The sequence below is a fragment of the Taudactylus pleione genome, unplaced genomic scaffold, assembly GCF_031769625.1.
Source record: "Taudactylus pleione unplaced genomic scaffold, aTauple2 ptg000095l, whole genome shotgun sequence".
NCBI classification, from domain to species: Eukaryota; Metazoa; Chordata; class Amphibia; order Anura; family Myobatrachidae; genus Taudactylus; species Taudactylus pleione.
Genome location: NW_028284497.1, coordinates 6262128 through 6273556, shown reverse-complemented (window position 1 = coordinate 6273556; position 11429 = coordinate 6262128). Strand labels below are relative to the sequence as shown.

At 43.5% G+C, this 11429-nt stretch overlaps 1 protein-coding gene across 1 annotated transcript in view; it reads left to right on the top strand.

The window, feature by feature from the left end:
• The first annotated feature begins 4467 nt into the window (after nt 1-4467).
• The window catches only part of LOC148526539 (leukotriene B4 receptor 1-like), a 30882-nt gene continuing 23920 nt past the window's right edge, over nt 4468-11429 (top strand). The window contains exon 1 of the mRNA XM_088470214.1: nt 4468-4558. Within this exon, the coding sequence (XP_088326340.1) occupies nt 4547-4558 (12 nt within the window). The 5' untranslated portion in view covers nt 4468-4546. The remainder of the gene's footprint in view (nt 4559-11429) is intronic.

The window sequence follows — 11429 nt, the reverse complement described above, 5'->3', positions numbered from 1 at the left end:
TTCTAACAGGTTGCCCAGACAGGACAGACTCCAGTTCTTCCTGTTGCTAGGCGACCGGCACGCCTCAGGAAGTGATGTGTATTCCACAATTGCAAATCTGTTTGGGACTTCAGCCTATTTATACTAACTGGACTATTGCAGCTGTGTCTGTGAGTTCCCTCGGCCCGGCTGCATAGTCGGGTTCTTCCTGTTCTCCTGTTGATACGAACAGGAGAACAGGCACCAAGCAGCCTCCAGGCTGCCTTCTGCTCAGCAAATCCTCATTCAGTTTCCTAGCCGCATCAAGCAGCCCCTGTGCTGCCATATGTTCACTGAACTTCCATATGGCTTCCTAGCCGCACCAAGCAGCTCCCGTGCTGCCATCTGCTCAGCTATCTCCATATGGCTTCCAGCCACACCAAGCAGCCCCCGTGCTGCCATCTGTTCTTCAAAACCAAACTGTACTCTCACGGCTATAGCTGCACAAATGGCTATTACCGCACCATCGGCACCATTGCTGCACCATCAGCACAATTGCCGCACCATCGGCTCCCAAGCCATTGTCCAAAAACCAAACTGACCTCTCATGACTATAGCCACACCAATGGCTATTGCCACACCATCGGCATCATTGCCGCACCATCGGCACCTTTGCCGCACCATCGGCACAACTGCCACACCATCGGCTCCCAAGCCATTGCCCAAAAACCAAACTGCACTCTCACGGCTAGAGCCGCACCATCGGCACCATTACCACACCATTGGCACAACTGCTGCACCATCGGATTTCTTGCTGCACCATCGGCTCCCAAGCCATTTTAAAACCAAACAGTACTTTAACGGCTATTGCCGCACTATCAGCACTATAGCCACACCATCAATAGTCTTATCACCATCAACTGTGTCAGTCCTAACTGTACATTTTGACCTATTGAAATCCCTTGTATCTCCATGTGAGCTGCTACTACCCTGAGCATAAGTCCAGGTGGCCGCCTAAGTACCGGTGAATGTGTCCTAGTTCTAAGGGGACAACGCGCCCCCCTCAGGCTGTGTGCTGGGCTGAGGGGTTCACAGCGCCCCCCTCTCCAGCATGCAGCGCCACTACGCGGTGCTGCAACAGTGTTGTTTAGGGTTTTTTTAGCTCAAAGGGGCATGGCAATGATTATGCCATGCCCCCTCTTTGCCTGGGCCCGGCAGGGCTCTCTACGCCCCTGTGTACACCGGCACACTTTGAGCACTGTACATACATACGTACACACACATATATATATATATATATACATATATATATATATATAAAAAAAATATCATACAAACTCGGCAGTCACATGCTTTTCAAACTGCAACTCCTTTGAACATAGGGAATGTTGGTTCCAAAATATTGCAATAATTTGTTAAGCTGGCCACCGCTTCACGGTCATTCCCATCTAGCCAGTCCCTACACTGATTCTCAGATGAATGAACTTGATCTGCCATCTTGGGCTCAAGCTAGCATACATTTTAAACATGAAACTGGGTCCTGCCTTAAAGAGACAGGACCGCACCCAGGGCTATCAGTTAATAAGCACCTGGAAAAAGAAAAAAAGTTTGTCTTACATTTGAAAAACAGGGTGCCCTAGCAAGTGTGACCACAAAATTTAAATAAACGACAGGCTCAATCCACGGCACTCGACCATCTGGGGTGCCCTTGGTATGTGACCACACCATCTACATACAAACTCGGCACTCACTATATTTTTTTTTATTATTATAATTATTTTAATTTTTTTTTTAGCTCAAGGGGGCATCGCCGTGATTAGACCATGCCCCCTCTTCACCTGGGCTAGACAGGGCTCTCCATGCCCCTGTGTATACCGGCACACTTTGAGCACTGGACATACATATATATATATATATATATAGAGAGAGAGAGAGAGAGAGAGAGAGAGAGAGAGAGAGAGAGAGAGAGAGAGAGAGAGAGAGAGAGAGAGATTTTGTAACACGGGTACTTGAAATGAGGACTCCACACAGGCAGGTACTTGGCAAAGCAGTGTATTTTTAATAGTAGCAAACGGAGCACCTTAGCATATGTGAGGTTTAGGCCTGGACACACACAGGCACATAACAGAAAATAAGCAAACAACATAAAAGTAAATGTCTCAGTACTCCTTGTGCTAATGTCTGTGAACCCTCCAAATCCTGGCACCATAATGCTAACCAACACCCCCCAGCCTATCGCCTGGCCAGATTGTGCAGCATCAGGAGCAAGGAGCATCAGGTGTATGGGAGTTTTAAACCCTTCCTGTGCTCCAGTGATTAGTTGCAGCTGGGCATTTGCAACTGTGCATACATGGAGTTCCATTGTCTTTTGCAGCTGTAGAATGTGCAGGTCTTGTTTTCCCCTCCCACTATGACAACCTGGAATTCCACACCTCCACTGCTAATGCAGAATGCACAGGCTTCACTCCAGCCTCCCTTGGAGAGAGCTGATCCCACAGAAATGTGGGCAATTTAGGTGAGAGACAACCCCTCTCACCACATTATATACACACATATATATATATATATATGTGTGTGTGTGTGTGTGTGTGTGTGTGTGTGTGTGTGTGTGTGTGTGTGTGTATATATATATATATATATATATATATATATGCAACAAAATAAAGTGGCACTCCAAGACTTGTGAAAAACTGGTGTATTAAGATCGATGTTTCGGGGGCAGTCACCCTTTCATCAGGACACACCAGGTGTGTCCCGATGAAGGGGTGACTGACCCTGAAACGTCGATCTTAATACACCAGTTTTTCACAAGTCTTGGAGTGCCACCTTACTTTTTTGGATGTAATTGGGGTATATTATCCGAAGGGAGGGCAGGCACCCAAGCTAGTTATGTCACATGCCCCAGCTGCCTCCAGAGTGCCGGATTCTGAATTTCTTTTTGTTTCTATCTATTGTATATCTGCTTAACAGAGATGTCTAGGGAAAGGTGCAGACAGCTATTATATTTTCTGATATGCCTTGGATTTTAATTCCCTCTGTACTAATAAGTGCACAGTGGGGCATTCGTTGGTCTATATATATATATATATATATATGTATATATATATATAGTTATTAATGTAAATCTATGCATCTATGTCATGCAAATAAGATGCAAGACTGAAAACCTTGCTGCTGACCCAGTGAAGTGAAGAGCAAGAACCAGGGGCATAACTACCGTGGATGCAGAGGGTGTGGTTACTATGGGGCACGCAGCACCTCTGGGGCCCTCCTCCCCCTACACCCAGCTCACCTCGGCATTTTGAGGAGAGAAGCCACACTGATGATCCTTTCTGCAAACTACTTTTTAGTCATAGGCACTCCTGTGACTAGGAAGCAATTTGCTGCACTGGCCAGATCATCAGCACTGCGGGCCCCTCCTTTGATACGTCTCAGACTCTCACAAAGAGAAACTGGGAGGAGGGGCGGCTATGATGACATCCCCGGACCACTGCCACGCCTCCTCCCTAATTCATTGAAGAGAGATGGAGCGGCGCGTCGGGCTCATGAGGTAAGTAGGGCAGGGCTGGAGAGTGGTGTGGGGGGTGGTATAGATAGACCTAAGGGGGCCGCACGAACATTTTGCTATGGGGCTCCCATACCTCTGGTTACACCCCTGGCAAGAACAGATATCCGATATCTGCCATGGTCCCTCCATTTCTGACAGCAGCCACAGCCCCCGTTCTATGAATGGAGTGAAGCTGTCAGATTTGCAATAAGGTCCAGAAGCTAATTACGATTATCGATTCTAAAACACGGTAATTGATAAATATGCACCTAAAGAAAAATTTAATGAGCGTACTCAGAGCTATCCAATTAGCAGTTTGCGTTAAGCCCATGAACAGCCCTGAGGCAGCACTTTACGCAGATCCATGTTAAGTGCTCCCTCAGGTCTAGTCACGGGCAGACCACAGGCCACTAATTGAATAGCTCTGGTCACTTTACCTAGGAGTTGAAACCATGCAGTAAAGTCTGCGGCTAGTTGAATTCCCCCCTACAATGAATGCATGACAAACCCCCTTTAATGCTATAATGAGCTGTACCACCAGCAAATGCAGCCCCTTTTGTTGACCATACAGTAGGTCACTTCAGCATTTATAAACAGACCCCTACAGAATGTTTTTTTTTATAGTAAAGAGTGTTGTTCTTATCTAATAATTCATTAACGACACAGCAGTAGATTTATGTTAACTTTTCATAGCTTTTTTCTCTACTTGCCAGCCACCTATTTGCCGGAAGGGCTGTTGAGTAATACCGGCAGGATGTGGACATTGTAGGTGCATTGTCACCAATATTTGTTGGATTTTGTCTCCCAAAGATTAATATAAAATCTAGTGGTGCAACAAAGCAGGGTCATTTCCACATGAAACAGAAAAGGCTGTCACGTGCTGTGATGACAGGAAACTCCTGTGAAATAAACTAGAGAATTTATGTAATATCCTGCATACACTCTCTTCTAAATCTTTGCATCCAGTTTGATGTACAGTATATGCTAGTTGGTTGATGAATATATTTGCACTTTTTGGAATATCTGGAAGAGGACTGCATTATGTCTACGAACGTAAGTATAAGTGTTTATACTGTATGAGCTTTGCATTAAGAAAAAAAAAATCTAGCTATGGAAGACCATGGGGTTTATGTACTATGGTGAAAGCTGTGTGAAGCAGAACAATTTCGGCATTCCTGGCTGCAGATTTAAAATGTGGCAACAATTTCAAAGGCAAAAGCAACCTGGTTATGGCTTTTAAATATTTGCCACTTTAAATCTGCAGAATACTGAATGTGCTTCACATAGCTTGCACCCTTTTGCATAAACCCCCATATGCTGAGAAGCCAGTTTATATAGAGTGTCCATCATATCTAAGTGTGTTTTTTCTTGACTCATTGCTATCATTTCTTCTGGGCACAGCAGAAGTCATACCACTACAATCGTGCATTGCATGCAGTTTATTTGAGTAAAAATAATAAGTGAGATAGATACCAAGCTTACATACAAAGGCCCCTACTTATTAACCAGTGTTATCACCAAAATGAGTGATACATTTCACTGTGTATGATAAATGGTGCTCCAGCCAATCAGCTCCTAACTGTCATTTTTCTAACAGTTGACTCGTTTTGGTGATAAAACTCGTTAATAAATGAGGCCCAAGGTGAGATATGTATGTATATGTGTACATACTTGGCTTCCCATTTTACTAGGATCTTTGTTTCACATTTTAGGTATATTGTATAGTCCTATATGGATGAACCCCTATTGACTCCTAATGGTGCATACACACAGTCAGATGAACGATGAACGATTGAACTATTGAACAATTTTTGCAACGATTTTGAACGATTTCATCAACGATGAACAATTGAACGATTTCTGACAGTATTAAAATGAATGAAAATGTTAAAATCTGACTGCAAACATCAGATTTTAGAGATCATTATCTGACATGCGGGAACGCGCATCGTTCGTCGATGCATGCCCCACATGTCAAAGATATGAACGATTTTTACAATCGTTATCATTCATATCTGAAACAAAATCTGACTGTGTATGCAGCATAAGTGTCACTTTGTTTCCATAATTAAATAGGTTTCACTATGTAATATTATACATATTGTATGCCCTCAAAGTGTTTTAGCTATCTTATCACATACATTTATTCATGAAGATAAATAATAAACTAACCTAGTAAATTCCTGGCTTTGGAAAAACACATGTAAAACTAAATACACAAAAACACTTAACTGAATTTGTGTAAAGTAAATATTAGATGATATATGGATAATATCAGAATTGTTGTGGCGTCTATATTTTTTTGTAGCAGACCTTTCTTATTAGTTTCAATAACTCATTAATTTGAATTAGTGTCCATCAAGTAACCCCCCATTAAAATGAATGGACCAATAAAATTAATGAGTAGCTCCACACAGGTGTAAATAAAAACATAAAAACAGGCAACATAATCACCCCCAAAAACAATGGTGTAGATGTATGAAGCAGTGAAAAGTGTGGAGAAGTGTGCCAGTGGAGAAGTTACCCATGGCAACCAATCAGCTTATACCAGTGATGTGCGGTGAGGTGAGGCTGGTCCTTTCCTGTCATACTTAGGTATACTCCAGAGTTTTCACTATAAAAATTATAAGAAAATTTTAAAGAAAATATTATAAATACAGTATCTCCTTTGTTTTATTCTAATCATTTGTATAGTCAAAATTTACTGCACTATATACTGCTGCACCTTTCTATAATGCCCACATGAAACTTCAGGTTCATATATGTATGTGTAAATCTGGCTCTGATACTAGCCAGTGCCTCCTCAGCCATTTACCTCACTGCACATCACTGGCTTATACCTATCAATTTATAGAATATATTTGATAAATGCAACCTCAAAACGGGTTGGTTGCCATGGGCAACTTCTCCACTGGCACACTTCACCACTACTTTCAATTAGAGATGTGCACTGACTCCCGTGTTTTGGTTTTGGTTTTGGTTTTGGATCTGGATCTCCCCTGGTTTTGGATCTGGATGAGTTTTGCCAAAATCTCACCTCCGTGTTTTGTTTTTCAATTTTGGTTTTGGATCTGGATTTTTTCTTAAAAAATCATAAAAACAGGTAAAACCACATAAAATTGGCCTTTTTCTTCCTACAGTATTATTAATCACAATAACATTTATTTGCACTCATTTCCAGTCAATTTTGACCACCTCACAGCTCACTATATTGTTTTCATTTAGTTTAGGCCCAAAATTTGCACCAAGCTAGCTGGCTGACTAAGCTAAGCAGCAGCAGTGAGATTCACAAACACATGGCAGTTCAACTTCAAACATGGCACATCAGGAAACACTTTTATTATTCAAGAGAGGCCTGAGGGAGTTGGAGTATATATGTAGTTGAAGGCAGGGACAGGAAGGGTTGATTGGTAGTAAATTTTATTTCATTTTTTTGATTCCAAAGAAAATTTATGAGGGAGAAGGGGAGGGGAGGAGGCATTTCCAAAAAATTTTTTAGACATTTACATCAGTCCTTGCCACAGAATAATCCTTGAGCATGGCTGCTGCTGCTACTGCTGGGAGTGGATTTTCTCATCCCAGAAGGGGACCAGGAAGAGTGCTTTCCAAAAACAAATAAACAATTGACTTAAATAATCCTTTGCACACCATCTGTAAAGGAATTTCCCAACCTGTACAGGGACATTAAAATAAAAAAACAGAGTTGGTGGCCTTCAAATTGCAGTTGTTCCCATTGTCCACTTAACCATATTACTTAGATACTGTATGTGAACAAGCGGAACAGAGCATTAGATTCAACATTTCAGTTTAAGGTTTAAGTTTTTCGTTGTGTCTGGAGATCATTGAGAAAGCAGAAAAAGAGCTCCACCACAAGCGGCAGATGACTAAACTCACACACAAAGGTTTACTACAAATAGATACAACACCAGATCAGATGTTTACCCTGGAGGATCTGTCTGATTCATCATGGTGCCCCCAAGATTGTGCAAATTCTACCAAAGAGAGACTGACACCACGGCTAAACAAAAGAGTCACCTTCTGGATGTGAATTGTCTTATTTGCATGGGTAAAATGTAAACCCTCAGATGAGATGGATCAGTGGACAACATTGAAATCACCATTAATGTCACAATGGAAGACTACAGTGTGGAGTATCTTTCTTCACAGTCAGCAGAGGCCTCAGAGAACATGAAAAAGATGCTCTAGGTGCTGAACTTCAAGGGATTTCTCCATCATGTTCTGCAGTGTGGAAAGGTTTTATTCACATGTTTTCTATAAAGCAGTTCAAAGTTACAGTCTTCAAAGTGTCTAGCTATAACAGCCACTTTTGCCAGGTATTACCAAAGATTATCACACACAAAGGATTCATCTGTCTGGTATCTGTCTGGGAATTCATGGATTGTATCTGGCCTGAATGCAATAAGACATCCAGTGATTTTGTGTTCTGTAGCCAACTTTATTCCTACTTGAATCGCAAACTGAAATACGGAATAGTGAGGACAGGCAACATGGAGGCCTTTGTTATTCCACTGCCTACATACCAACCAATACCTCCCAGACTACACCCACTGGTGGGAGCAGGTCTTGATAATGACCATCCCAATCTGTTGCTAAGCCTTCTTCTACCAAACCATCCATCCTGGACTTCTTGTCAAAAAGTATGAGTAGAGTATAGAGGAGCTAGATGTCCCTGATGACATTTTTTTTCATCTACAATAGATGATGTGGAGAGAGAAGAGCTTCAGATGTTGGAACAGGGGCTCCCACCTATTTGGTATCCCTCCAGAGACCAGAGCTCTGTTCCTCAGGAAGTGTCTATGCCAGAGCTGATAGGTAGTCTCTGTCTGTTGGTAAACACCCTTCAGGAGATGCAACCCAGAATAACAACAACTACAATAAATAATGTGTCCACTGATAACCAGCCTGATCCCTTAACAGCAACATACCCCATATGGCCAAATCATAACATGACACCCAGTTTGCAGCCTCCTCTTCCATATGACACTAATTAAGTCACCATGGTTAATCAATCAGCCATGTATGGTCTACCCAATTTTTGGCCTTCTACATTCTAACATCATAATAACACACTAGGCTTATAATCTTTGCTTTTGTTTATGTTTTTGAATAGAACAGTTTTAGAATTTAGGATGTCCACTCTATATAGTTTTGTAAATATAGGCTTTCGTTTTTTTACAGCATATAACCTTATAAGCTGTTAGGATAACATTATTTTGGGGGGGCCAGCAGCCCCAGCACAGCACCCCTGCGCACCTACGCCAATGACAGTGACAGGTGTTGTTAACACGCACACAATAAAAATTGTTTATTTTTTGGGCAGCAGTCCTTGACAGACAGCAGCACAGCACCCCTATGCAGCTATGCCAATAACAGTGACAGCCAGGTGTGGCTGACACAAGCACAAAAAAATAGTTTATTTATTTTTGGGCAGCAACACTTGACAGACAGCAGCACAGCACCCCTGCGCAGCTATGCTGATGACAGTGACAGCCAGGTGTGGCTGACACGCACACAAAAAGAATTTTTATTTATTTTTGGGGCAGCAGCCCTTGACAGAGAGCAGCCCTGTACTCCTGTGTAGCTACACCGATGACAGTGACAGCCAGTTTATTTTATTTTTTTTAACAGTGAGGTAAACCCCTCAAAAGAGGCAGCAGTCCCTTAACGGACAGCAGCACAGCACCCCTGCACTGATGACAAGTGTGGCTAACACTAATTTTTATAATTTTTTTCACACTGGGGGTAGGTGAAGAGCACCCCTGAAAGACAGAGCACCCCCTGGACAACACAGCACAAGCAGCTAGCCCCTATATGAACAACAGTAGCCAGCCCCTACATGGACAACAGTAGCCATCCAGCCCCTATATGGACAACAGAAGCCAGCCAGCCCCTATATGGACAACAACAGTAGCCAACCAGCCCCTATATGGAAAACAACAGTAGCCAGCCAGCCCCTATATGGACAACACTAGCCAGCCAGCCACTATATGGACAACAGTAGTCAGCCAGCCCCTATGGTCAGCGTCAGCAACAGATCCCAGCTCCCTCCCTGTGCACGCTCTGCAGCCAGAATGAAAAATGGCGGCATTCGCAAGACCTTTTATAGAATTCAAAACCGGCAAGAATCCGACAGCAGGATGATGACATTTTGCCTCTTTTTCAGATCTGAGTCAGGCAGGAAAACCCGAGTCAACTCGGATCTGCCTCGGATCCCTGTAGTTCAGGTGGCTTCGGTTCTCTGGGAACCGAACCCGCTCATCTCTACTTTCAATGCTTCATACATCTACCCCAATGTCCCAAGCAGTCCCCATGCTAGACCTTTGGGGGTAAATTTACTAAGAATCAAGTCTGATCGAGTTTTTATTTTTCAACTTGATTAGCATCACCGAAACTTAGGTGATTTGATGCTCCTGAAACTCAAAAATTTAGTAATAAGTGAGTTTAGCTAAGAGAAAGTTGGCCGATGGTGAAGCCTCTCTGCCTAACTCTCCCGAACAAGGAGCCTGCACATATCAGTGAGATATGTGAAGGCTGCTTGTGTTATACCTGTAAACAATGGGTTAAATCTTTTAAAAAAATTATGTAACCCCCCCCACCCCAAATCAAAAACCATAACCAGCCCCAGACTGCTCAGCCAGTCCTGGTTCCTATGTAGGGTTTCCCCATAGTTTAGGAACCAGCATCTGGCTGCAGGGCCAATGTGAACTGTCAGGAGCTGCCAGACAATCAGCGGCCGCTGATTGGCTCCGACTGCTGACTGACTGACTGACCAGCCCACATGTAAACTGTCAGGAGCCGGAGCCAATCAGTGGCCCTTCTACAGTTAGTGGCCGCTGATTGTCTGCCGGCTCCTGACAGTTCACACTGAGCAGTCAGGAGCTAGTTAGTGGTGTAAGTGCTCACACACATACACCTCTAATGTAAGTGTCTGGTCGGGTCACTCGGTTTGTTTTTTTGTCAAGACCCGGGGATGCTACGGAGAGTGGTGCTAGGATGTAGGTGAGTATGGGATCTTTTTTACAGGTACTCCCATTGGATTCTACAGGAGAAGCAGACGTGAACATCTGGCAGCAGGTAAGTATGTGTGAGTGAAGTAGGTGAATGTAATAAAGTTGTAATTTAGACGGTGTGTGTGTACTGTGCTTTTTTAACTTTATTTTAAAGTGGGGGTACGGATGCCGGCCACCTGCTGGCACTTGTAGTTCCTCAAGTGCCAAAGGGCAGGAATGCTGGCACCTGTAGTTCTACTGTAAAATACAATAGTTTTGAACTATTTCTCCCATTATTACCCCCATACGCTCCGCTCCAGGGGTGCGAGGAAGAGCCCTGGGCTTCAGCCTAAGCCTGGGGTTTCGGGAGAGGGGGGACCCCTTCTTGGGGGGGTCCCCACCTACCCTGAGATCCCCAGCTTTGGCTGACTGGCTTGGGGTGTTAATGCTTTGGCCCTGGAAACCCGGTGATAGGGTCTCCTGGCTGTGGCATTACACCCTGGTCAGTTTGGGTCTTGTGCTGGTTTTAAATATAGGGGGAACCCTATGCATTTTTTTGTCCCCCTATATTTAAAACCAGCACTGGTCCTGCAGCCAGGTGCTGGTTCCTAAACTATGGGGGAACCCTACTCATTTTCATCCCAGTAATTTTAGGAACCAGGACTGGCTGAGCAGTCCGGGACTGGTTATGCTTTTTTGGGGGGGGGCTTACATCATTTTTTTGAAAGATTTAACCCTTTTTTTTACAGGTATAACATAAGCAGCCTTCACATATCTCACTGATATATGCATGCTGCTTGTTCGGGAGAGTTAGGCAGAGATGCTTCACCATCGGCCAACTCACTCTCAACTAAACTCACTTATTAGTAAATTTGGAAATGCTTTGGATGCAGTTAATCACAGGTCTCAATGGA